This window comes from Haliotis rufescens, unplaced genomic scaffold (genome assembly GCF_023055435.1).
Source record: "Haliotis rufescens isolate VD_foot unplaced genomic scaffold, xgHalRufe1.0.p SCAF_9, whole genome shotgun sequence".
Classification (NCBI taxonomy): Eukaryota; Metazoa; Mollusca; class Gastropoda; order Lepetellida; family Haliotidae; genus Haliotis; species Haliotis rufescens.
Window position 1 is genome coordinate 33,932,016 of NW_025964383.1, and position 26,532 is coordinate 33,958,547.

General features: G+C 37.5%; 1 protein-coding gene across 1 annotated transcript; it reads left to right on the top strand.

Moving 5' to 3' along the window:
• The first annotated feature begins 1,947 nt into the window (after positions 1-1,947).
• LOC124147766 (multiple epidermal growth factor-like domains protein 11) lies at positions 1,948-25,111 on the top strand. Its single transcript, XM_048390398.1, has 6 exons — positions 1,948-2,115; positions 11,371-11,448; positions 15,880-15,943; positions 17,699-17,980; positions 24,695-24,827; positions 25,078-25,111. The coding sequence occupies exons 3-6, from the start codon at positions 15,880-15,882 to the stop codon at positions 25,109-25,111; spliced, it is 513 nt and encodes a 170-aa protein (XP_048246355.1). The 5' UTR covers positions 1,948-2,115; positions 11,371-11,448.
• The last annotated feature ends 1,421 nt before the right edge of the window (positions 25,112-26,532 follow it).

The window sequence follows — 26,532 nt, forward strand, 5'->3', positions numbered from 1 at the left end:
TGAGGAAAATAATTGTAATTCTTTTTTATAGCAATCGTTCTAAATTTAGGGAGTGAGTGTGTGAGTTAGTTTAACGCCGCTTTGAATATATTTCAAGTCGTAACACTGCTCGTGGGAGGGGAACCAAACTAACCACAGGTTTTCTTCGCTCGCCACTTTAATGAAATTACTTGGGACTTGTCGGCTCGGAGTCAGTGTACTGTGTCTGAGTGGGGCATTCATGTGTAACTGCGACTTGATATCTCAGTGGGCTAGCACTATAAAGTCGGTATATGCGGTATGACACAATCCATAATGAAATGCCTTCTAAAAACCACCAGGGCAATTGGTTGGACATTGAGGTTACAACAGTAGCCTGTACTGCCGAAGCAACCTGTGCATCCCGTTGCTTTATTATACCTTTAATATTACTCAAAGCGGAGAAAAACCAAATCCGACCCCTCACTCAAATGAAGCCACATGAAATAGGTGGCATAATAACACAAATATATAGGTGACCCTTATTTCGTCTACTTAAATCAATCTTTATCTGATTTATAATAGATTCCCCCGCCAGGACGTAGAGAGCTGTTCACAGAGTATGGATGAAAGAGAAGAAGAAAACTTCCCACCTGCCGCAGATGTTGCTACAGCTTCGACACAACGCAACTCTGAACACATTTACCATGACATTGATACAAGTGAAATGGGGCCGGTGATTGTGTTTCTCTAGACAAGTTGTTGTGAATGAATGATATGGGTCTTAACAACACCCACACGACGCAAGACTATTAGACGAGTAACTATTTTGATATTTTTATCCTTTTACAACTATTTTGGATATCGGACGGACTCCCCAAATGGTCGAAGATTTTTATCTGAGAGAATGTTAAAATTCACATATATAAACGATACTGACAGGTTTGACTTATACTCACTTATCCCACAGAATATATTTGGTTGAACAGACCAGCCTCATTGTGATAATTACACATTGAACCTTTTTGTACATATTTTACGCTTGTTGGTTTGCAATTCGGCAGGCAAAAAAACATAACGAAAAGTCGCCTCTATACTTGTTTGGGTGATTTTCAAAATATATTTTATTTATCTTGATTTTTTATATATATGATGTCGGAAATAGAAGTACACAGTTCAGTTAGTATTTGTTTTAGTATATTTTCTAATGGTGCACGTTAATCCACGTTTTTGACATGAACAATCCAGTGATTGACATCATAAGCCTCCATCCAAGCTATTTGAATACGATGACATGCATCAACCAAGTCAGCAAGCCTGATCACCCAATCCCGTTGCCTTTTTCGGCAAGAACGGGTTGCTGAAGACCTATTCCACGCCGGACCTTTCCCGGGTCATCTACATACATACCTATTGTTGTAAGCATTTCCGGTCTAATGACATTGCCTTGTGTCGCTATGCTACCTTGTTTTTTACTTAATTATTCATAGTACATTTTGAATATATTTCTTGTAAATTTCAACAAGTGAACAATACAAACGGAGCATATAATTTACCACTTATATGTTTCATTGTAACTCACTTGCTATCAATCAGGCTACCCTTATTTCCTGTACGACACCCAGCTACTTGAATTAATTTTTGTATCATTCAGATGATGAATGAGCAAGAAGTAGCCTCGAAATGTTGTGTATAAAGAATTGTGTGTACTCTGCATTGTGTTAGTATTTTAAATATCATGATTTCTTACATGACAATGACATCTTATTGACTATGTTATTTGTTTTTATTTGTCGTGTCCTGTCCAAGCAGTAACATTATAACTTCATATGTATTAGTGAAAAGATTCAATGAAGTAAAGGCTTCCTCTCCAGTATAGGTCTGAGATTACAATCGTAATTGGAATGCCAAATGGTCTAAATTTAGACGTGCAGCAAACCTGCACAACAAAGTAACACTCGCATAGGACAACCATAACGCCCACTGAGCGAGAGTGAAGGGGACGGGGACGAACTGTTACGTTTGTTTTGTTTGTGCTTGTAGTGGATACACATTACGGGAACGAAAACAGTTACATGTAGTTTGTGCTTGTAGTGGATACACTTCTTCCGCTAAGATGTGACAATGGATGTTTCCTAATTCCTAAATGAGAACTCGGTAAGTGAAACTTAAATATTCATGTATTAGTTTTCATACAAACTATGTCTGGTGTCTGCAATGGTCAGGAGATGTAACAGACTATACTTTAAGCCCCTATTGTTCAGCCTATTCACATGTGTGTTACAACTGACTGCATTTGAGCTCAAATGGGGAAATTTGAGCTAACTCGGAACTAACCATTCATGAGTGTATACACTGATAATAATTACTTAAAGTTTAAAACAGCGACATTATGGGTCGGTACAATGAATTGCCTTTTGTTAAGTAACTACATTTTCTGTATATTTCCAAAACCAAAGATGGTAGGATCATGTTCTTTATGAATTTTAGCTTTATATTTTATTAGTCCAACATTGTTGACAGTTTATATGTTTCATGTTACATGCATTATATATTATGAATTATGAGTTCTGTCCAAATGTGGAAATACATAGCAGATACATTTCTTGCCGGGAGTCATTCGTCACCACTTGCCTCATCTGCTCATCCATGAATGTTATGTGAGAAAATGCAAAAAACCAATACTAATGCGCATCTAACACTAGCTTCGGTCAAAGAATTCCTCAGGAATAATTTTTTGATTTTACATATGTATTTTTCAAAGGTTGTTTGCGATTAGGACGAACTAACGTTTTGTGATTTACATCCTTGGCACGTGTTGAGTAAGTTAACGACCGCTCGTATTTTTCTGATAGAGCTTCAAGACCAAGGACAATTTTGAGGTTGAAATTCATTACAAAACATTTTGCAACAGACAGACCTTAATGTCTATTCAAATGTAAATCAGTACAGAGGGCCTTAACATCGTGGGCTTCTTTGCATACAGGGCATCGGAATACTGCTGAATGCGATGTTAAGCAATACATAAATATAAAAGAATCATTTACGGGCTTGAAACACATTTCAACTCCAGACCTCCCAGGAATGTGCTTGAATTGTATTCAATAGTTTTCAAGTTACTTGACAGCGACCTGTTCAATGTCAGGTCATCGGGACAAAACAGTAATTGTTTATTACATTACTAGAATATAATGAGTGAGTGAGTTGGGTTTAACGCCGCTTTTAACAGTGTTCGAGTTATATCACGGTGTGTCAGCTTCATGTGGGAGGAAAGTCCGAAGTGATGCAGGTCTCAGACGTTTATCACTTCGGTGAAACCCACGAGCACGGGTATGGTGCTGGCAAACCTAGAAACATAATCGGGATGAACCGGGATTCGAACCCACAATCATAGGTTTCTGGCGTGCCCAAGGGACGCAACTCTGCACAGCGAATCGCGGCGCCTTAGACGACTGGGACACCCGTGCCCCCCAAGAATATAATGAACATTTGCATTTATATCTATGTATATATAATAGGTACATATCTTATTCGAACCGTGAAGATCCGGGGCAGAGAATAGGTCTTCAGCAACCCATGCTTGCCGTAAAAGGCGACTATACTTGTAAGAGGCGATTAACGGGATCGGGAGGTCAGGCTCGCTGTCTTGGTAGATACATGTCATCGTGTCCCAGTTGCGTGGATCGATGCTCATGATGTCAATCACTGGATCGTCTGGTCCAGACTCGACTATTTACAGACAGCCGTCACACAGCTGGAATATCGCTGGGTGCGGCGTTAAACAACAAACAAAAAAACATATCTTATTCTGCCATCGTATTTTCCACCACACGGGACTCATTTATTTATAGTACGCCTTTATATAGCTTGACTGTGGCCTTAAAGAACAAACAACCTGAACTATTTGCATGTGTAAGTGACATCGAGAGCAATAGCTGCTACGAATTTGTGAATGTCCATTCTTGGTAACACATATTTATTGAAAACTGTTTTGGATTGAACCAGGTACTAAAATGTTTCATGTTGATTTCCGATACGTTGATATCTGTCAGAATCTATGTAGTCATCATAGTCAGTACTTCACGGGTTTGTCATATTTGTTGAATACATACGGCCCATTTGCGGTGTCGTAGTGACGAGTGTCTGTTTTGATATAGTATATGAAATAAGGGCATTCATTACACGTGGCAGTGATACGAGCCCAAATCAGAGCAGTATTTAACATTGCCCGAAACCTACCATTTCCTAATATTAAAGCAAACGGCCACAAGGCTGACATGCGGAACACAAGAAATATTGGTGTTCATGCGATGGAATATGAGCGTTCAATGATCTGATCAGTCGTTTGTTTCCCCCTCGCTGGAATCTGTCTTGATTCGTTGGTTAAAATAACAGTACATTGTACACCGTAAAACGGTCGTATGTTTTCACAGATGATGGAAGAACAAAACGCTGTGTAGCAGTGGTAATAGAATCTATATAGGAATATATTTGTTTATCCTAAAAGCACATGTGTTAGTTATGTAATTTGACAATTGGTAACTGCAAGCTTTTCCACGTATAATGATGTTGTTATCTAACTCGCGTATGTCATGCAATAAAACAATGCTTACCATGATCAAGGATTTACTTTTGAGAAAACTGTTCTTAACACCGGTTGTGATTTAGGGACGGACAACGTCTTCCGAGACTGATGTTTGTCGTACGAGCTGACTGCAAATAGAAACCTCAATAAGAAGTGCCAAATTAGAGTTGACTGTACGATTCCGATTATATCATGAGCATGTGTTTATGAATCACGATCAAACAGTGATGGTACCGGGCATTTGCGAAAAGGCGTGCGTATCCTGCCCAGCCGGTGGCACCCGTCACCTTCAACATGGGCACATATGGTATACGTCAAAATAGGGAATTGTATTAGACATAATTTCTGTCACGGATGCGTCAAATCTGGAAAATTTCTCCTCATGTATACCATAAAACTTAAGCTTTTTGAAAGCTTTACTGAGGCTATCGATGTTATAACCTTGATCAAGCAAAAGTCGTATAGCAGTCTTCGAAATCTTGGTGGTAAAAGCATGCTCGATTGTACCCCCAAAGTTGTGAAATGTAGACACCAAGGGCTAGAGTATTGAAAGTGGAGTAATCGCTCTTATCATACAGTCTTGAGTGTTTCGTCACTCGGAATCTTTAAGCATAGATCTAAAAATGAAGCAGATGAGGCGGTCTCACTGGTCTCCTTAAATTTTGGTTCAGGAGGGTCAATCGGTAGAAGGGAATTGGATATGTGATAGTTATATTGAAGTATATCAGATCATCGAAATACCTGAAGCTTAAGTTAAACTTTATTATGCTAGCTTAAGTTAAACTTTATTTATTACTAGTTTAGCGTTGTACAAAGCACACCATTGGAAACTGCAGATGTTCTGTCATTGTTTTGTTTTGCTTTGTGAAGGTTTTGCTTGTATTCGAGATTCATTCCCATTTTCCCGAGGCCGCTTTCAAATGACGCACGCATATCAGATAAAAGCACATTGCCTCATGCTACATAAGGGAGCTAACTTCACTTCCACCGAAATATCATATAAACTATGTTGCATAAAATCAGAGGTTTTCAATACACGCAACTGACCAAGCGCTCGACCCATATTCGTATTGTGAAGAGTTACCATTCTAAACTTCCGATATGACACAAGTATCCGCTCGCGCATGATTTACAAACACATCAAATGTATTCTACCTTGAACGAGAACTCTAGTTCTAATAATCCTAACAACAAGTGAATATATCAATTCATATGTCAGTTCTTTTCAGATGTCGTATCATGCATCGTAGTTTACCGTGTAAAGAGGTGGGGTGTAGTCATCGTAATTAAATGCATATCTGTTTAAAAATATACGATGATTAAATTAATTCATTGTCCAAGAAAATAATTCTCAGTAGCGAGTATGTATTCCACAGCCTGGAACCGTCCTCTCGTGCTCTTCACTCTTCAGAGAGAGCATTGCCAAACAGTAGAGTTGCCGGAAGGACAGGGCGTAGTGAGGGGGCGATCAAGAACGACCCTGGCACGAAAAAGTCGTGCGTTATCGTCCATGAGGGAAAGTCCGGCATCTACGGTGTGCCCGTGTTAGTGGGCATCGCATCTGAAGCTACTTGGCCTGTATCATACATTTTAAATAAGTATGTGAATAACTAATTGCCTGTTTATTAATTTGGTGTGATGTGATGTTTTATTGAACATAGATTATTGAGGGCCCTGCCCAGGAGATTAAAACTACCGTAAAATGATGTATATCCCGTGTTTTAAACAGCTGTAAATATTGTTGTTATGCTATAACATGTTTGACAAATTTGCTTTCAATTATAAGTTGTTATTTATGACATGCCTCTTTACTTAAAAGCTTGTTCTCGTCGCTTTGCGGCTGAAATAATGCCGATGCAACGTTAAATTTTAACTCACTTCTTTGAGGTAGAGGGGGCATACGTGCATTCAGATGTTGCTATCCTTAGTAGAACTGGTTGTTGTGCCCTCTGATAATGATGCGTAACGATTATGTCACGATACATACAAACACAGGTTTTCAGGCACCTCTTGCATATCATGCCCATGACCGCATGCCTCTGTCCGTTCATCGTGAATTTGAAGTCCAAAAGGGGTTACCCAATCGTTGTCTAAAGGGATATTAAAATCTATATTTGTTGGATGGTGTCTTTTCCAAAGCAAAACTTTTGTGTAGTATATATTGTAATGGCAATGACATTATAGTTTCATATTTCCTCATATGTTTCCATTTGAACATGCGCAATCGTGTGTTGACTTTGCACTGGACAAACTCTTGGGTATCCATGTTATACAACACGAAATACGACAACAACACTGCCTCTTGTTTATTGACTGTTATTGACGGAATTGACTGATGTCGTTCAATGTGAACTGATATATTCAATAAATGTCATGGATACAGTAAAATGAGCTCTATGTTATGGTCTGTTTGAATCTTGTTTCAACATGGATGTAGGCCATGGGCCATACAGCTTCAGTGACAAAGCAGCCAACTAGCAGGTTTTTTTACATTGTACATCAGCATACTTATGTCTTTACTGCATTGAATAAAATACAAACATTTGTCAAACAATGTCATTGTTATCAACTGACATAAGTATATTATGTTTCTGTTGAGTGGGTGTACATATTATTTCTTGTGAAGATAAATTTGGCGCAGATCTGCAAAAGCCACAAAACCAAGCGAAAGGTGATTCTCATTTTCTACATATCCATAGTTACATACTTTACAAGTTCCTTATTTTCATGTTTTTTTTATATTATTATATCGACCTGTTTCTATGTATGATTTACGGGAACTGCATCGGAACTGAGCTCATGCTTGACGAAACTTATTAACAAACTTTTTTAACGCTCCCCATAGAAAGACGTTATAAATAATGAGCTCGAAAAAATGAGCACCTGTTAGTGAGACATGCCAATCTTGTTAATGTATACATTTTAGTGGTATCATAAACTCTTTTAAAAACTATCTATAGACTATTAATGCTGCTTTTCCCTAATTTCACCCAAACCTAACCTGAACAACACCTTGTTAAATTTGAAGACAATCAGTTTTACCCTGAGACATGTTGGGGGCAAACATAATTCTAATATGCATAAACTTTTATACCAGTATTATATGAGTCAATGTTAATTCAGTATTTTTGGCTTTTGCCACGAACAACATTATTTAAAGTGTTCATCTTAACACAAAGAAAGGTCTTTCAGGCAACCACATTAAACATTTCTAGTTTAAATTACAATCCATATCCATGCCCTATTCCTCAGAACACCGTACGATTAAGGTTACATTACTTGGCACGCTATCAAAAACCTAGAAGAAAGCACCATATTTTAAGGTTTAAATCTTAACAAAGTTCTAAAAATACCACATAAAGTGCTCAATTCAATACTTCTTGAGACGGTTATGCCTAAATAGTTATAAGAGGTAACACATTCAATATCACTTCACCTGTTTAGAGAGGAGCCTTCAACAACAATCACACTTTTATCTAGATTGACACTAAGATTATATTCATGTAATGTGTTGATACGTCTTACGAGACATGTTACATGACCAGAGATAAGAATCAAATACAACAGAAAACGAGCGGTTAAATCAGGATCCAACTAAATACCAGGGTATCAGGATTTTTTTATTTTGTCGGCAAAGTCATTTTAAAGGGAAACTAAAAGGGACTCAATACATCGCCCTGACGGATGCCGACGTTGCATGTAAACATATCCAAAAATAGACGGTCAATTATTACACACGACTTAGCAGATTCAGAAATAGCCTCAGGAGAACTTAAGAGTTTGGGGGAAACTCCTTTCTGATCTGGGGCGAACAATAATGATGATATATTAACCATATCAATGCCCTTGAAATGTCATCAAAAAAGGCATACACTTTACGTTTTGCTCCTCAAAATGCGCTTTATTACAGACTGTTAGATGAATACATATCTTATACCCCAACACACTTCCTCGCATTGAGAACATAATCTCAGAAACCACTTAACCAAGTTACTTTATTCTCTCACAGAATGGTTGTCCGAACCTTGATAGACCGACAGCTAAAATCTACGTAGCCCAAAGTGTAAATATTCCCTTATGTCTATTCCCTGTATGTCGCACGTGCGTTTTGTCACATGATGCTCCACACCTATTCATTACTGATTTCTTGCAATTTCCTAAAAGAACCAAGTTCATGTAAATCGAAACTTTAAGGGAAAACTTCACTCCTTGTTCCTTGTCACTATAGGTGGTGACCATACATATAGTTGCGTCTCTATCTTCAAGGCGTCTGGACAATTTGTCGAAAATGAAAGCAACTGTCATCTCAGGTTTATTGAGAAAACAATATGAGAAATGCTGGAAATTCTCATTGATAATCAACGTGAAATTAGGGATAAGATATTTGGGCAATAAGCACATGTACCCAATAGCCACCAGTTGTGCTCCCCCTCTTGCTTATCTGTTTCTTTATGCATCTGAATCGGAATTTCAGCACAGGATGGCAAAATCAAAATAAGGCTATTCGGACAAGACGATGTCAATAATGGTCAAATAGCCTGATCTCCAGACAAAATTCCAAACTGATATCTGATGCAAGTTTCTATTTGTACCATATCTTCCCTTTTTTCAGGTGACCACTTGACTTGCATTTGCATGTGTTTGTTAAAGATATGTTTGTGATACAGTCAGAAACTACAGTAAAATAGTCAGTGATTGTGAGTGATCAAGGAAAGGGTTTAGTCGCTTTTATGTCTCGACCTTGACATGTTCAAATGCATAAAACATAAAACATGAAAATTATTGAAAAGACCGAACAAAATGCAATTGTTTTAGTATCCAGGCCAGTAGTCGAAAGAGACATCGGCCCTTAGGCTCAAGGCAGACATATTTGTTTTCGGGGTGGTCGTTTTAAATGTTAGCAGGCCCTTTCGGTCTGCAGCTTATTTAAAGCTGTGAACATTGTAAATGTTGGTTGGTTGGTTGGTTGGTTGGTTGTTTAACGCCGCACTCAGCAATATTCCGGCTATATGACGGCGGTCTGTAAATAATCGAGTCTGGACCAGACAATCCAGTGATTAATTTCATGGGCATCGATCCACGCAATTGGGATACGATGACATGCATCAACCAAGTCAGTGTGCCTGACCACCCGATCCCGTTAGTCGCCTTTTACGACAAGCATAGTCACCTTTTACGGCAAGCATGGGTTGTTGAAGACCTATTCTACCCCGGCATCTTCACGGGTCACATGGTAAATGAATCATAACACTGACTTCGCACTGTGAAACAGGGTCCATGAGTACTCTACTGGTTAACTCTTTCAACACCGCAGGCCTGTTTCAAAATAATATATAGTTTCATGAACCTACCTGTCATATCATTCATTTATTAAATCTATCACTTTTCACAATATCTAAAATAAATATTTCATTTCCATTAATCATATTTTATAATATAGATTTAGAATTATTAACTATGAAAAAAACGCTTCGACACCAAGTCCATATCGAAATGTCAAAGAGCAATAAAACGACGTTTCAAGCAAATCGTAAATAATTTAGATAAAGTAATTAATAAAAAACAAACATATTTCTAACAATCGCCAAACTTACATCTAAGTTACTATTGACATCTCGACATTTGTCGTCTCAATTTTTAGGCTGGGACACCATGTTTAATGCCCAAATATATGCATGAGAAATGTTTGCCTCAGGTCGTTACCTAGTACAATATGTCCACGCAGTTCTATGTTTTAAACATAGGCCGCGATTACCTGCTTAAAATCACACGATTTAACCAAAGACTAAATCTGAAATATATCATACACGAGGACGGTATCCAATTCCGACCCTTACATATCAAATAAACTACGTAAATACTCCTAGCGAGGTTACTTTAATATTATTGATGTTCAAAGCTTTCTGACGATATCAAACATCGAACGATTCTTCGCACGTGTTATTTATACAAAGCTTCGAAAACGGAGGAATTTCCCGTTATTTTCTGATGTCACTTGGTGGAAGGCCACTATTATCGGGAAAGATGTGATGATAGATAATTGTATTTTAAATAAGAATTATCATCATTATATTATTACTTTAACAATGAAAAAAAAAGAAAGAAATAGGTTAGTTGATAGCTCTATGATGAAATCTTAAACTTGCCGAAAACCGCTCTCAAGGATACAGCTTGCGCACTACCTTTGCAATGTATCGTTTGTTATTCAGGCAGCCAGCGAGAAAGGTTCCAGGAGGAATTCAAGTCAAGCATGTAACGCGCACTCAAGCTTTCTCCCTTCACACTGCTCTTGCCATTTATTGTTCAAAACGAATAAAAACAGGCTTCTAAATGATTTTGTTCAAAAAACAAAACATGTGAAACAACGAGTTTGATATTAGAAATTTGTAATCACTTGTCTTCATAATCACATGTATGGTGCTTGATGTGCATAGTTTACAACAATATTGTTTCAGAATGTTCACTGTATGTATGATTCATACCGTTTCTTGCGATGGTTTACGGTACTGCATGGTTAATTGTTTTGACAGTTTTGAAAATGAGCAAACCAATATAAATGTTATACATACAATGAACTTGTTTATTATTGTAGATATGATAACAGATCTTGGAAATTCTTTCTGGATAACATTTGGTAAAAATATGAATAATTGTTACTTTAAACAGAGTTTACCAAATGATTTATCATGATTGAGGATTATTTGGGATTCTCTTTCTTGTTTGTATTTTAAACAAGACAGTGCGTAATGTTGCTCATCTTCTAAGATGTAACATGTTTTCACAGAGACATTGATACTATTGGGTTGGTGATTTTTGTATATCTACAGCTACCAGATTCAAGTTTTAGTTGTGATTACTAAAACGAAGTTTTGAGAAAGGGACCTAAGAGCTTTGTTTTTTCAAAGGTAAGATATATATTACTTGATGGATAAATGGGAATCCCTTAATGAATGCGCGAAAATATTTGTACATTTGGACTGAAGTTTATCTACAGTGGATTCATGACATGTATTTGTGTTTACTATTTCGAAAGTTTGTTTTATTTAACCCACTAAGACAAAAATGTTATGGATGAGCAACTTCTTTATTACAATTAGGGCGACTTTTCGGTGTAGATTCTCACACCGTTATCAAGCAAATGATGTACAAACTACTTACTTACTTACTTACTTATGGGGGCGGTCGGGTAGCCTAGTGGTTAAAGCGTTCGCTCGTCACGCCGAATACCCGGGTTCGATTCCCGACATGGATACAATGTGTGAAGCCCATTTCTGGTGTCTCCCGCCGTGATATTGCTTTGAATATTGCTAAAAGCGGCTTAAAACCAAACTCACCCACTACTTACTTATATTGGAGATTTTACGTGCGCTTTCAGACTGCAGCATATTTCGCACACGGGCCCGGCCAGGCCATTTAATGTGTTTCCGAAAAGGGGAAAAAGTTGTTTGGCAATCCAGTAGCTATAGGGGTGTTTTAGTGGTTGCTTATATAGAATTTTGGAAATTTTAAGATTTGTGAAAAAATGCCAAGAGGGTTTGGGGGGCGAACTAAGGGAGCTGAGTATGGAAGTTTGTTAGTTTGATTATGTGGTTTGGTTTTGGTAGTTTATTGGTGTTTTAAATGCGATTTATTAGTCCTGTTTTGATTAAGTATACGCCTAAGGCTTTGAATTTTTCTATTTTATTTTGTGGGTTTAGGATTGCTTCTAGAGTAAGAGCCTTATTTAGATATTAATGTAGAATTAAGCATGTAGAATTTTTTGTTTGGTTAGGTTGTTTTTTAAAACCTTTGTGATTTGGCTATTTGAGTTTAGATACAGGTTATGCCATTTTTTGGTGATTTTTTTGTTTGTTGACACTTTTAATTTCTGATTTGGAGATGGGTAGGTTTTAGCTGATTTCTAGGATTTTAAGGGATAGTTTAGCTGCTTTATCGGCGTTTTCATTGCCGTATATTCCTACTTGGGCGGGGATCCAAATGAATACTATTTGTTTGCCTGCCTTAGTTAAATCGTTTGAGCTTTTTAGTATTTGATTTGTTAGTTCAGGGCGGTTTTTGGTGTTTTTATTTTGGAGGGCTTGTAGTCCACTGAGCGAGTCGGTAAGTATTAGGATTATTTTTTTGTTTTTTAGATTGTTGATTATGAAGGGCTGAGGCCATGCCCATTAGTTCGGCCGTGAATATTGAATGATTGTTTGGGAGTCGGTAGGATTGTGTGCCTTTAGTTTGCTGTGTGATGTTGACTCCGAAACCTGTGTGTTTGGAGATCGGATCTGAGGATCCGTCTGTGTAAATTGGCCAATTTCCATGTATGTATGCTAATGTTGTTGGTTTTTGCTATGTTTGGGTTTGTTTGTTTATTTATTGTGCTAGCTAGTGTTAGGTCTATTTTGGGTGTTTTAAGTTTTGGGGTGAAAATATTTGATTTTTTACAGTTTTGTTTAAGATTGTTTATTTGGTGTTCATTTAAGTAATTGGTTATTGTTTGGGATATTGGAGTAAGTAGAGGATATTTTTGTTTATTAGGTTTTGGAATAGGGGGTTGGATTGAGACGCGGCCCAGAAATAGGGTTAATTGTTCCCTACGTAGATTTAGTGGCATTTCTCCTGTTAAGGCCTGGAGTGAAGTGTAGGAGGTGCCATGTTGAGTGCGTGTTATTAGTTTTAGAGCCTAATATTGGATTGAGTCTATTTTTTTGCTTAGGGATTGGTTTCGGGTGTCGTATATGGCACATCCGTAGTCTATTTTAGATCTAATTAGTGATATATAGAGTGAGAGGAGGGTGTCTTTGGAAGCCCCCCAGTTTGAGCCAGTTAGGCATCTTAGCGTATTTAGATCTTTGCTACATTTAGTTATCAGATTATTTATGTGAGCGTCCCAGGAGAGATGTTCATCGAAAATCCTAAGAATTTGGTTTGTTTTAGAATTGGATTGGTTTGTTGTTTAGCTGGAGTTTTGGGGAGGCGGCTTTCATGTTTTTGTGTTAAAATACTATTCCTGTAGTTTTTTTCCGAGTTAAGGGAGAAGCCCCATTTGTCAGCCCATTGCTGCATTTTGTTTAGAAATTTTTGAAGTAGGTTTGTGGACATTTTAATGCTTTTTGTGCAGATCCAGAGGGCTCCATCATCCTCGAATTTAGATGTGTTTATTTTAGGGGATAGGCCCTCGAATAGATCATTTATCATTGTATTGAAGAGTGTAGGGCTGAGGATACTGCCCTGGGGAGTGCCATTTCTAGGGGACATTGGTCCGATAGCGTTTGGTCTGTACCCACGGTTATTTTACGATTGTTTAGGAAGTCCTGGATGTAGTTTATTATTTGACCCTTGAGTTCTATTTTTTGTAGTTTTTGTATTAGCCCGTCGTGCCATACCATGTCGAAAGCTTTGGAGAAGTCTAAGAAGATGCCTGTAGTATATTGTTTGCTGAGTTGTCCTGTTTTAATGCCCTGCTCTAAATGGGCGAGGTTATCTAAGTTTGAGCGGCCAGGAGTGAAACCACTTTGATCTGGGTTTATGATGTTATTTTGAGTTAGGTAATGTTGTAGTCTGTATTTAGCCATAGATTCCATTACTTTACACAAGTTTGAAGTAAGGAAATTGGTCTATAGGAGTTAGCCTGATTAGCTGGTTTAATAGGTTTAGGGATTAGTATGACTATCCTGTTTCCAGGGAGTAGGTACTTGTCCGTTTTGATAGATGAGATTGTATAGTTTAAGTAGTGCCTGGAGTAGTTTAGGGGGGTAATTATTTGGTAGGAAGTTAGGTCCAATCCTGGGTCTGTGCCCTTTTTTCCTGTTTTGGATGACGTAGAGTAGCCCCTCCATTGTGTAAGGGTGGTTTATTTCTAGGTTGTAATTTTTGGGTTCTTTGGTGGATTTGTTTTCTGTTTTAAGTTTATCTTGAATTTTTGGGCTAAAGGTGATGTTACTGCTTACGGCCGAAAAGTAGTTGGCGAGATTATTTGCCTTTTCGGCGGGGTTTGTTGAATTATTAATGTTAGGTGTTTATTATGACGTTTTAAGCCCCTAATGGCGTGGATTTTGCGCCAGGCCGTTCTGGCGTCTGTACGGTTATTTATTTCTTCACAGAATATTTTCTAGTTTCTGGTTTTAGATATTTTGGCTAGACTTTGAACTTGGTGGTTTAGTTCGTGAGCTATTTTTAGATGTTTATAGTCGTGTTTGGCTTTATTGAAGGCTGATTTACGTTTGTCTAGTTCGTTCTCTTTCCTCGTTCCACCATAGTACTGTAGGTTTGCCTGTTTTAGTTGTTTTAAAAGGGATGGAGGTTTTGGCTGCTTTTATTATGTAATCTGTTAGGTTTTTACAGTTGATTTCTGGATCATTATTTTCTAATTCGTTTAAATTAGCCTGATTGCAGATCACTTGAAATTGGTCCCAGTTAGCTTGGTTATAACGGAATTTTGGTTCTTGATTTTCTGTATGTATTGGTACGTTTGTATCTCCTATGGTTATGTTTATGGGGAAATGATCACTACCTAGGGACATCGTGTACTTCCCATTGAATACTTTTGGCTAGATCTGTGGTGCATATAGTTAGGTCAATAGCCGATATTTTTTGTTAATCTTATCGTACCTCGTGGGTTGATTGTTAATTAGGAGTACTGTACAAACTAGGTATGAGCATGATATATATATACATAACAATAGATAGATGTTTATATAACAGATACGGTTGATGTACACTGATTGATTAAGTAGTTATGATAAGATAAGTTTATACAAGAGATGGGGTTGATGTAAAGTAATTGAGGGGTATGGGATTAACACAAGGATTACTAAGAAGGAATGTATGGGAAGCCAGTGGGGAGATAATAGTTCAGTGTTGTTTTGGCAAACTGATGAGATCATGGTAAGCTGGAGGGATGTAGTATGTTTGGGATTATGTTACACGTCTAATCGACGAGACTAAACTATGTATAGAAAGAACTACACAGTGATTATGAGATAAGATGAAATACAATATTTTATTGTTTTGATCTCTTTTTGAGTTCCATTTTGGTTCAGATTTGCTGCAAATGATAAATAGGAATATTTTTCATTTGGGATGTTTTTAGGATTGTTCGCTTTGGGGATCCGTATTTAGATACTTATTAATTGAAATTTCACAAAGAAACACTTATTTGTGATAGAAAATATGGAACTTAAAATAGACCTAACGCATTATGGAATAAGCAAAAAACGTTTTACATATTTATAATTCAATTATTGGGAATTCCTTCTGGAACACTGTCTACGTTATTGAATCGTTCTGCCCTGAATTTAGTGATAAGTTGTAATACCAGTGCCTAATAATTACTTCACCTTTTCCAGATGGGAAAGTCAACAATGGACATTTTAGTGAAGTCCATTAGCTGCCTACCTTTCATTCTAACTGGTGAGTATGTCGAAATTTCGTCCTTCTTTATTATTAGAGACGAGTGGGGCTAAGGTCAATATTTATTGTGATCTTGTTACAGGTATTCAAATGATAGGTATTAAAGTTCAGCGTCCACTGTGCACAAAACAATCGCTACATCGTTACAATTATTGTAAATTCTAACGACCGCGACCTTGGGTTTCGGCTACAATCGTCTTCTACTTCCACAATGCTACAATCGAAACCGATAAACCGATGAAATATACATAATATGACATTTGAAACTTTTGTATATTATCTCAAAAGTAGCACAAGGAAATTTCACACTTTTTAAAACTAATTACCAATGTAATATAGTTACATAATTTATAGCTAGTGATGATACTAGAAAATTAAACAACTGCTTTCTCTAAATGATATTTATTATTCTTATTTTCCTTCCGTGCATTCTTTACTGTCCCCAGTCTTTCTGTTTTGAAACGGTCGTCATGGCATATTTTCTTACAGCAGTAAAACGTATACATGTAGGATATGTTTAAGATTTTACGAAAATCTCCCCTAAATAGATGCGTATCAAAAAAGGACCTTATGACAATCAGTGGTCGATCATACATTTACGTGTTATGACATGAGAATATTATTATTGTTATTTGTATGTCACTAAATCTAGAGCCAGATACTAGTATATGAATGCATTTATTCGTATTTCAATATTTTCATAAAACATGGGAAGGTATTTCTCAAGTTGCAAGACTGCCCCCGTTGCCTAGTGGTAGTGCGTCAACCATGAGAACCGAACACCCGGGGTCCCCGGTCGCGTCATACAAAAAGACGTTAAAAGGTGGTACTTGTTGTTACCCTGCCTTGCGCTCGTCTCGGATGAAACGTGGTCTGTTCGGCTCGGAGTCAGTATACTGTGTTTGAGTGGGGTATCCATGTCACACTGCGACATGGTGTCTCAGTGGGCCAACACTATAAAACCGGCATTAGTCCGGACTAGTACAAGCAGGTACATACGAACACACACTCACACGTGCAATCACGTCGCTTTATAAGTGCAATAATCTTGGAAGCGACGTTAAATCCCATTTCACCTCACCTCACCTACAGCACAAAATTATGCCATCATCTCAGTAATCGTTCCCTTCAAATAAATTGGGATTTTTGTAAAACTGTGCAATGTGTGATAAAGGGAGATAAGTGTGGTGTGTCGTGACTAGTTCTACTTTTTGTATGCGCAGCAAGTTATGAGGGTTTAAGACATTCGGCGCCTTAATCGTTTGCGACTAAACTTCCTCTGTGCAAGAGGGCCCAGGCGTGGCCAACGCCGTGAACTTAAGAAATTATTTTACCTTATCCAATCTCGATGGTTGGGATTTTATTTTGCTGTTTGTCTTACTACATGTACCATCAAGTAATTATACACATGTCTTGTACATGGCTTCCTCTATGATCAAGTACTTCCCAGACCAGTCTACTAGCATCCTATGACTGGTTTTGTAAAACCATTTCATACTTGACCGGATACATTTTATTACAGGTACAGATAAACCTTCTGTTAAACACAATAACAACATAATTATAATTGAAAGTAAATACGTACGCAATGCCTTGAAAATTTAATGCTGCAATTACAATAATATAAAAATGTATTTGTCGTATTTCGTACGATGTCCTCTGATATTAGCAGCAATTCTAATGATTATTAACTGCTTTGTGTACATGTACATGTATTCCTCTACAAACAATTGATTACAATGTGTCGTGTTGCAGTATCAGGAGTATTTGGCTCCAACCCCTGTGATCCGGGATGGTATGGAGAACTTTGTGACAAGCGTTGCAGTGCTAAGTGCCTCTCTCATTCAGACAACAATATCTATTGTGAGAAACACTACGGAGCATGCTCACTGGGTTGTGTTCCTGGATGGTATAACGAAAACTGCATTATCCCTTGTAGCACGAATTGCATCGGTGATATGTGTAATCAACAAACAGGGCAGTGCACAAAAGGTTGCAAAGGAAACTACAGAGGGGCTTTGTGTGACGTACCAGAAGGTATGATAAATAAGCTACCTGTGCATGCGTTTAGCTTTGGTTCATTTACACAACATTCACCTCAAACACACAGTCACGTAATGCTCCAGAAAAAAAGGTCACAGAAGATCTAAAGAATCCAAGGACATAATTGACAAACAGGAAGGATATACATTCCTGTTTGGAAAAGATATATTGTCAGCATGTGTAATGCACGGTCAGAGTGAAACTAAACATACTATCTACAAGTCCCCTTGCACGTTTACTAAGGAATTATTACAGTTCAACTTTTAATGTAATCTTTTGTTGCAAATGAGAAGAGATACTGGGCTATTGTTTCATATAAATATACTTAATAATGATATTTTGGTATGTTATAAGGTGAAAAAATGAATGTATATAGAGATTACTACACGAGTCTCTGTCAGATACCAACGAGTTGAAAGCAAGTTAAATACGCTTTGTAACAACGAGTTGTAAGATCAATGGTATATCTGACAGGCACGAGTGCAGTTATCTGTTTCTTACACACCCTAAAATTGCACCTTTTTAGCATCTAATCAATGCATTTTGTCTATTCTGATGATCGCAGTAGCGCATTAATACATAAGACCACTGTCATAAGTGACGTCATCATGTGTACTGCTTACTACTTATAAATATTGTGACCCTAAACAAAAAGGTTTCCGCCATATCTGAGGATTATCAAGGCGATGATGGTAATGCAAGCTAGACAAAAAGAAAGAACACGCTGAATGCCGAGTTAAAAGTTTACACCTCAAATAAATTACCAAATATCTACAACAATGTTTACTTCCGTATGACATCACTACCGGTGACCGACTTTTACGAAATGGCGTGTTCAATGACAACAGTACGCGGGATTTTCAGAGGAGGATTTTCGTTACTTGAGGGATCGTATACACATAAATGTGTCACGTAAGTAATCAGAAACATTCTGACAATCTGCGTACTGTTATTTGTTTACCATGTTTTCCAATGTAACAAAGAGAATTAGTCAGAAATGCAGATAACTACCGTCATCGTTGTGCGTGATTTAGCGTCAGTCATGGAGTCAGACCTGACGGAAATTTTACGGTTTTTGTTGAATTCACCAGATCATTGTAATGTATATATTTGAAATTCCATAATTAGTGCAACGATACTCTTCCCAGGAATATTTTCAAACGCGTGATCGAGCCAGTGTATGCAACAATTAGACGAAAGTACCTCTAAAATGTTACAGCGTGTAAAATCTGAATTTTGCTTTGTTTACATTTCAGCAAGTACAGTTTTCCGAGCACAGTGTTCGTTTCCCCACCCAATTTATTTGGCATGATTTCATCTAGATAATTTGCATTGGTGACAAAGACCATGTGTCATTTGTTTGAGAAATGTATGAGGAATTCGGGTATGCATGTATAGCAGCTGAGTTTGAAATATACCTGATCCAATAGGCGTCTCATAACCGGCATTTTGTAAACATATTCCAATATGGCGGAACGTACACTTCGGCGTTCGTGTATGCGTATTTTCCAAAACATTCCAAAGGGATTCTAGGCTTATCAGCGACGTTTCAGAATTATTAATAGTGATTTGATACCCGTGATCACTGGTATGCATTTTTTTATACTTTAATTATTCAAGTAAATATCCGATATTAAAATTTAAAAACACACAGTAAATAACGCCGTGAATTATGATTTGGCGTTATTTACGATGTACCTAATTTTCAGAAGTCGCTTTCATTAATTTTGCTTTGCCTAAATTGACAGTAAATGATAGACAGAAAGGGGAATTCACAACCGTGATTAGTATTAGTTTGCGTGATGTATGTTGAATTTTATTCGATTTCGAAGAGAGAGTTGAAGAGGAGGGAAATATGAGTTGTTGTGGCATCCAGTGGGTTTGTGCTATAAAAAACCCCGTTAAAGTTGACATAACAACAGATAGCGTTACTGGATAATAATAACGAACAAACTCGCAGAAGAAAAAGCGTTTGCTTATTATTATTATTATTATTATTAATAAAAACACGGTCCTGTGGTTCACACAGACGTAGGTGAACATTCGACTGAAGCACGAGCAACTTATCTATAATAATAATAATAATATAGTTTATTAATGTGTCATGTGTACATAATACACCTGGCCATTACTGGCCTAAAAGACACCTAAAATTATACAATCAATAAAATACATAAATAAAATATTATAACTAACAATTTCTTCATAAGTATACAGCAAACCCCTCCCACCCACCACCCCTCCCCCCGCCCCACTCCACAGACACACGGACATATACTCTCATGCAAGATCAACCTAGTCACCAGTTCACACACCTTAACACACCCCCACCCCCACCCCCCACCCCCTCCCCCTAAAAGACACCTAAAATTATACAATCAATAAAATAAATAAATAAAATATTATAACTAACAATATCTTCATATGTATACAGCAAACCCCATCCACCCACCACCCCTCCCCCCGCCCGACTCCACAGACACACGGACATATACTCTCATGTAGGATCAACCTAGTCACCAGTTCACACACCATAGCAAACCCCCCCCCCCCCCCCCCCCAGATCAGCGAGTCACAGAAATCCAACTCGGTCACACAATTACACGCATTATTGAATATAACCCCCACACATTCAATCATGCACAAGTTCAACCGTGTCATTCTGTATTCAATCTGCCCACCCTTCCTAGCACACACCCATATACGCCCCAAGTCACACCATGTCACACAGTCATGCATATACTTTAATCCAGTCATTCTGTTTATCCCCAATCCCCTTGGTCAGTCTGTCGTATTTCAAAATTTCTACTTAGTCACCTTCTCTCACAAATAATATACAACATATGAACACAGAATTATACATAAGGATATTGTTCACTTACTTACTTACTTACTTATACTAGGAGATTTTACGTGCGCTTTCCGACTGAAGCGTATTTCGCACACGAGATATTGTTCACTAAAAACATATATTTTTATATTATGGTAGCTTGGATAAGCACAAACTACTAATCTGTTTAATCACATTCTCGCACCGGTAATGTACAACATATGAACATAGAATTATACCTAAGGATATTGTTCACTAAAAACAAATATTTTTATATTATGGTAGTTTGGATAAGCACCAATGACTTGCAATCAGAAAAGTAGTCCGTCATCATCTGACCTCAGGTCATCACCATGGATTAGCCAATCACTGGCCTGGAATTCGATCTCACACATATGTTTGATACCAATTATCTCAAATGGGTTTCTCACCCACAGGTGTGTAAGAAATAGAGATTACTACACGAGTGTCTGTCAGATACCATTGATCTTACAACGAGTTGTTTCAAAACGTATCTAACGAGCGAAAGCGAGTTAGATACGATTTGTAACAACGAGTTGTAAGATCAATGGTATCTGACAGGCACGAGTGCAGTAATCTGTTTCTTACACACTCTAAAATCGCACCTTTTTAGCATCGAATCAATGCATTTTGTCTATTCTCATGATTGAAGTAGCGCATTAATACATAACACCACTGTCATAAGTGACGTCATCCTATGTGCTGCTTACTTCTCACAAATAATGTGACCCTACACAAAAAGGTTTCCGTCTTATCTGTGGAATATCAAGGCGATGATGAAAATGCAAACTAGACAAAAACAAAGAACACGCTGGGTGCCAAGTTGAAAGTTGACACCTCAAAGAAATTTCCAAATATGTACAACAGTGTTTACTTCCGTATGACATCACTACCGGTGACCAACGTTTACAAAATGGCGTGTTCACTGACAACAGTACGCGGGATTTCCAGAGGAGGATTTTCGTTGATTGTGGGATCGTATACACATAAATGTGTCACGTAAGTAATCAGAAACATTCTGACAATCTGCGTACTGTTATTTGTTACCATGTTTTCCAATGTGACAAAGAGAATTAGTCAGAAATGCAGATAACTACCGTCGTCATTGTGCGTGATTTAGCGTCAGTCGTGGCGTCACACAGGACGGAAAAGTTTACGGCTCCTGTTGAATTTACCACAAGATTGTAATGTGTATATGTTTATTTCCATAGTTAGTGCAACGATACTCTTCCCATGAATATTCTCAAACGCGTGATCGAGCCAATGTATGCACCAATTAGACGAAGGTACCTCTACAAATGCTACACAGTGTAAAATCTGAATTTTGCTTTGTTTACATTTACAAGTACAGTTTTCCGAGCACAGTTTTCGTTTCCATACCTAATTTATTTCGCATGATTTCATCTAGATAATTTGCATTTGTGACAAAGACCATTTATCCATTGTTTCGAAAATGTATGAGGAATTCAGGAATGCATGTATAGCAGCTGAGTTTGAAATATACCTGATCGAATAGGCGTCTCATAATTTTGTAAACACAATCCAATCCAATATGGCGGAACGTACACTTCGGCGTTCGTGTATGCGTATTTTCCAAAACATTCTAAACGATTCTGGGCTTATCAGCGACGTTTCAGAATTATCAGTAGTGATTTGATACCCGTGATCGCTAATATGCTAGTTTTCTACTTTAATTATTCGAGTAAATATCCGATCTTTAGATTTCTAAACACACAAAATATATTTGTATAACGCCGTGAATTGTTATTTGGCGAGGTTTACAATGTATCTAATTTTCAGAAGTCACTTTCAGTAATTTTGAATTGCCTAAAATGACAGTAAATGATAAACAGAAGGGGGAATTCAAAACTGTGAACATGAAGTGTATTAGTCTGCGTGATGTATTTTGAATTTTATTCGATTTCGAAGTGAGGGTTGAAGAGGAGGGACATATGTGTCGCTGTGGTATCCAGGGGGGATACACTCTGAAAAAAACCGATAATGTTGACAAACCAACAGATAATGTAACTGATAATAATACAAAACAAACTCGCAGACGAGGACGAGTTTGTTTATTTTTATAATCAATTACACGGTCCTGTGGTTCAACACAGACGTAGGTGAACATTCGACTGAAGCACGAGCAACTTATGAATGACTTACAATCAGGAAAGTAGTCCGTCATCATCTGACCTCAGGTCATCACCATGGAGTAGCCAATCACGGGCCTGGAATTCGATCTCACACATATGTTTGATACCAGTTATCTCAAATGGGTTTCTCACCCACAGGTGTGTAAGAAATTATGTTCCTTGTTGACATACATGTATATAAATTCCTAATGAACCAAATATATATATATATATATATTTACTCATATATTTGCTTCATTTGGAAAACCGGTTGAGTAAATTATACAGCTCATCTTTGGATTTTTGTATCTCTTATGAAGACCCATACTTAACGGGCCGAAAGTTTGACAAAATATGTGGAAATACTCAATTCCTTATTCAGGTACATGTGTAGGCCAGCGGCCCATGGTACAATATTTGGTCCATCATTAACATTTATAGGCTTAGTGTTTGGAGTCTAACATTCATAGCATGGTATATGAAAGTTGCAACATTTTTAATAACAGTTTCATTGTTTACCGCCATAAGCATATTGAATTTAGCAAGAGTAGGATGTACAAAATACTTCTGTGGTAAATACTGAAGACGAAGTTCATCATAAGCGTTACAAATTAATAAAAAATGATATTCATCCTCGACATATCTTTGATTGCAACTATTGCACAGTCTCTACTCTCATGGAGTATTAACGTATCTACCAGTCTCAATGTGGAGAGTGTGAGAGCTACAGCGAAACTGGGCTGGTGCAACACGAAATATGTTTATAGCGATAGCAGACAAATACAACTCTAGACTTAATGAATTTTTGAAAAGTGTAAAATGGAACATTTTAGAACTATTTGCTAAAGACCAATGCCAATCCTGTTCGTAAGGAAATTTTAACCGATCTTCACATTCGGAAATAAATTTTTCGGGGCAAATGACATTGTTTCTCCCATATATATCCAAATCTAAGGCTGTATAATAGAATTTTGACTTTTGTAGGCCATTACGTTTTACCATGTGTGGCCAGCTGAAATAACATATTATAACCTTTTCTAGGATATCGTGAATTTGGGAGGGACATAAATTTACACCAATATTTTATACTGCGTTTATACGCAGAATTGACAGTTGGTATCTTCCACACTCTCCTCGCACAACATCGGAGTAGACGTTTTAACACCTAGCAGACGTTTACAAGCAAGTACATGGATACTTTATATTTCTTTACAGTTTTCAAAACTCCACATTTCAGCCCCATATAACATAATTGGAGCAATTTTAGTATCGAATATTTTAAAAAATAGTTTCAGCGGAATAGGTTAAAGTGATGAAAGAGATTTTAGAACCGAGAACATTAATATGTGGAAACAACAACCGAAGCTATGTGACAACCGAATTGGCTTCTTTCGCTCATTACGTAAGGTAACTGAGGAATAACAAACGTGAATAAAACGAATGGATGTTTTGCTATCTTATTTATGATTTGTTAAAACTAAATCATGCTTACAATTTCACCTGAATTCTACGAAATGCTCCCCTAAATAGACGCGTATTAACACATACAAAATTGTAGCGTTTCACCATACTATCACTGACATTATCACAGAATCTTCCTACTTTCCATACGTAATTTGTATTTCACGATGAAGATAATTTTATACACAGCTATTTCTAACGTGTTGAAGGGAATTCTACAGAACTCTATGATGCCTAATTATCTTAGTATGTCATTTTACCTAGTGACAAGAAACGATCCACCACCAAGACACGACCAAGAAGTGACAGATGGAACCAAGCGAGCCATCCTAAATATGGTCTTCGCCGCTGGTGTGTTAGCTGTCGTCATAGTATTGACAACCATCACTGTGGCTCTGTAAGTTTAAAGTTTCCTATGAACATGATTCTGAGATTATTTATGGCAATATTATTTGCTATGAATTCCGACAATTGTTTATACATGCAATAGCAAATCTTGACAGATCTAAAGTTACAAACTTTATGCCGTCTGTCTGAAAGTCGGAGTGAAGAAAACGGAATCAATATCACATATGCATACACGTTTTATTTCATATATGTCAGTATATCAGTGTAGGTCGTTGCATTTTGAATTATTCCCTTTGCAGCTTGGTGAGACGCTTTTCCAGCACTTACCGGTAAGGAACACCGAATTCGCATCCGCGTATCTTGTTCTTATTATTCCATGCCTGTCACATAATGCCACACACGCTTACTCTCTATATTTACTATCCGAGGTGATTATGGGTTATGATAGGTCCCTAAGAACCAACATGCTGGCCGTAAGAGGCGACTAAATGGAACATTGGCTAATGGCTACCCTGACGGAATGGATCGGTGTATGAAATATCAATCATTTGATTGCATTTTCCATAGAGTACAGGACGCCTCCTGGAATATTGTTAAGTGCGGCGCTGAACAACAAACAAACGTGTGGGTGAGGGTGCACGCTATAATACAACAGTAACTGTGACCATGTGAACAGAATAACTGTGAAATAAGGGGCTTTATGTGTACGATATTGATAACGAGGTCGATCAACCATTTAACTGTGCAGGCTGTGTGTCGTATACATATGTAAGTAGTTGATCGATCTGTAACGTCATACACAAGTACATGGGACACTGAGGCACGGTGAAACCGAAGCAACGGAATGGTTTGGATGGTCAGGCTTGTCATCATATCGTTCATATTCGTTCGACCTTTGCTCATATGAATTACTAAATGGCTATTTCAGACAGCTTTTACATGTCGCCGTCATATAGCTGGAATATTGTTGCGTGCGGCGTTCAACATAAAGCAAACAAACCCTTCCTCAGAATAGTGTATGGAAAACTATGTAATTTATTGTTCACCATTTTAGTATCATCTACAAGTTATGATAGGTAACGTAGACAACGCGGAAAGTGTAATCCAGTGGGACAACCATTCTAATTATTTGTTTTTAAAAACGACATTTCTTATGATTTGATTATATTTATTACGTATGTGTGTAGTAAGATGCGACTAACAAGATCGGGTGATCAGGCTCGCTGATTTGGTTGATGCATATCATCGTATCCAAACTGCGTGGATCGATGCTCATGATGTCAATCACTGGATTGTTTGGTCCAGACTCGGTTATTTACAGACATCCGTCAAATAGCTCGAATACAGCTGGGTGCGGCGTTAAACAACAAACATACAAATAAACCAAAACGCATGTGCATAACTATCAAATTTCAAGTGTAATTTTTATCTTGTATTTATTTATTTTTCATCAATACCAACTTTGGTAAGTAAGTTGTTATATGAAGTTGGTAAGTAAGTTGTTATAGTTGAAACTTGAGACAACATTGAAAAAGGACAAGAGAAGGTGAAAGAACGTTCCGAAATAATTCAAAAAGCACGACACTTATTTATGAATAACACAAAACGTGTTGCCTCGTGACATTTAGGAGACATTGAGATGGAAATAGTGAAACACATAGAGTGTCGAACATCGCATAAATTACATCACAACAACACATCATACAGAGACAATGTCATTTCGTGAATGCGTTATATTAGCTGGATTTAATGAC

Bases quoted from the DNA above. Each gene is read 5' to 3' on its own strand.
- LOC124147766 (XM_048390398.1), top strand. From the start codon at position 15,880: ATGGGAAAGTCAACAATGGACATTTTAGTGAAGTCCATTAGCTGCCTA. The intron at 15,944-17,698 runs GTGAGTATGTCG...GTCGTGTTGCAG, and splicing joins CCTACCTTTCATTCTAACTG to TATCAGGAGTATTTGGCTCC. The intron at 17,981-24,694 runs GTATGATAAATA...CATTTTACCTAG, and splicing joins TTTGTGTGACGTACCAGAAG to TGACAAGAAACGATCCACCA.